General features: G+C 63.7%; 1 protein-coding gene across 1 annotated transcript in view; it reads left to right on the forward strand.

Annotated features, from left to right (window-relative positions):
- LOC108639358 (protein Wiz-like) overlaps positions 1-1,641 on the forward strand; it is a gene marked incomplete at its 3' end in the record, with an annotated part of 26,999 nt that extends 25,358 nt beyond the window's left edge. The window contains exon 3 of the mRNA XM_029959055.1: positions 1,464-1,641. Within this exon, the coding sequence (XP_029814915.1) occupies positions 1,464-1,641 (178 nt within the window). The remainder of the gene's footprint in view (positions 1-1,463) is intronic.
- Between the last annotated feature and the right edge of the window lie 27 nt (positions 1,642-1,668).

Consider the following 1,668-nt stretch of genomic DNA (forward strand, 5'->3'; position numbering starts at 1 on the left):
TTTGGGGGGCTGAGGGCTCATCCCAGGGATTTGGGGGCACTGAGGGCTCATCCCAGGGATTTGGGGGGGCTGAGGGTTCATCCAGTGTTTCAGGAGGGGGCTGAGGGCTCATCCCTGGGATTTGGGAGGCTCATCCCAGCACTTCTGGGGGCTCACCCCAGGCTTTGGGGGGCTGAGGGCTCATCCCAGGACTTTGGGGGACTCATCCCAGAACTTTGAGGAGCTCATCCCAGAACTCTGAGGAGCTCATCCCGGTGTTTTGGAGGGACCGAGGGATCATCCTGGCATTTTGGGGGAGCTTTGTGGAGCTGAGGGGGCTTTGGGGAGCTCATCCCAGGGCTTTGGGGGACTCATCCCAATGTTTTGTGGGGCCAAGGGCTCATCCCAGTGTTTGGGGGGCTCATCCTGGGACTCTGGGGGGGCCAAGGGCTCATCCCGGGGCTTTGAGGGGCCGAGGGCTCATCCCTTGTTTTTTTGGGAAGGGGGGAGGACTCATTCCTGGGATCTGGGGAGGCTGAGGGGCCCATCCTGGTGTTTCAGGGGGCTGAGGGCTCATCCTGAGACTTTAACGGGCTCATCCTTGGGATTTGGGGGGCTCATCCCTGGGATTTGGGGAGCTCATCCTGGGACTTCAACGGGCTTGTCCCGGGCTTTGTGGGTCTGAGGCTCATCCCGGTGTTTGGAGGGACTCATCCCAGGACTTCAGGGGGCTCATCTCTGGGGTTTGGGGGGGGCTCATCCTGGGACTGAGGGGCTCATCCCTGGGATTTGGGGGGGCTCATCCCAGCACTTTAGGGGGCTCATCCCGGGACTTTAGTGGGCTCATCCCAGGCTTTGTGGGGCTGAGGCTCATCATGGTGTTTGGAGGGGCTCATCCCTGGGATTTGGGGGGCTCATCCCAGGCTTTGTGGGGCTGAGGCTCATCCCGGTGTTTGGAGGGGCTCAGAGCCCATCCCAACGCTCCAGCCAAGCCCTCCCATCCCCGCATCTCTCGGGGGATCCCCGGATCGTTCCAGGGGGTGGGATCCATCCCCTCCCTCCCCGTGGAGTGGGATCCATCCCATCCCTCCCCAGCTGATCCCGGCATTGCTCGGATTGTTCCGGGGGGTGGGATCCATCCCCTCCCTCCCCGGCTGATCCCGGCATTCCTTGGATCATTCCATGGGCTGGGATCCATCCCCTCCCTCCCCAGCTGATCCCATTCCATGGGGTGGGATCCATCCCCTCCCTCCCCGGCTGATCCCATTCCATGGGCTGGGATCCATCCCGTCCCTCCCCGGCTGATCCCGGCATTCCTCGGATCATTCCGTGGGCTGGGATCCATCCCCTCCCTCCCCGGCTGATCCCATTCCATGGGCTGGGATCCATCCCGTCCCTCCCCGGCTGATCCCGGCACTCCTCAGATCGTTCCGTGGGCTGGGATCCATCCCCTCCCTCCCCGGCTGATCCCGGCGTTCCCGCAGCCTCCCGGGCCGACCCGGTGCGCGACATCCGCTGCGAGTTCTGCGGGGAGTTCTTCGAGAACCGCAAGGGGCTGTCGAGCCACGCGCGCTCCCACCTGCGCCAGATGGGGGTCACCGAGTGGTCGGTCAACGGCTCCCCCATCGACACCCTCCGGGAGATCCTCAGGAAGAAATCCAAGCCCTGCCTCATCAAGAAGGAGCCGCT

This window comes from Manacus vitellinus, unplaced genomic scaffold, assembly GCF_001715985.3.
Source record: "Manacus vitellinus isolate BGI_N305 unplaced genomic scaffold, ASM171598v3 scaffold_195_pilon, whole genome shotgun sequence".
NCBI classification, from domain to species: domain Eukaryota; kingdom Metazoa; phylum Chordata; class Aves; order Passeriformes; family Pipridae; genus Manacus; species Manacus vitellinus.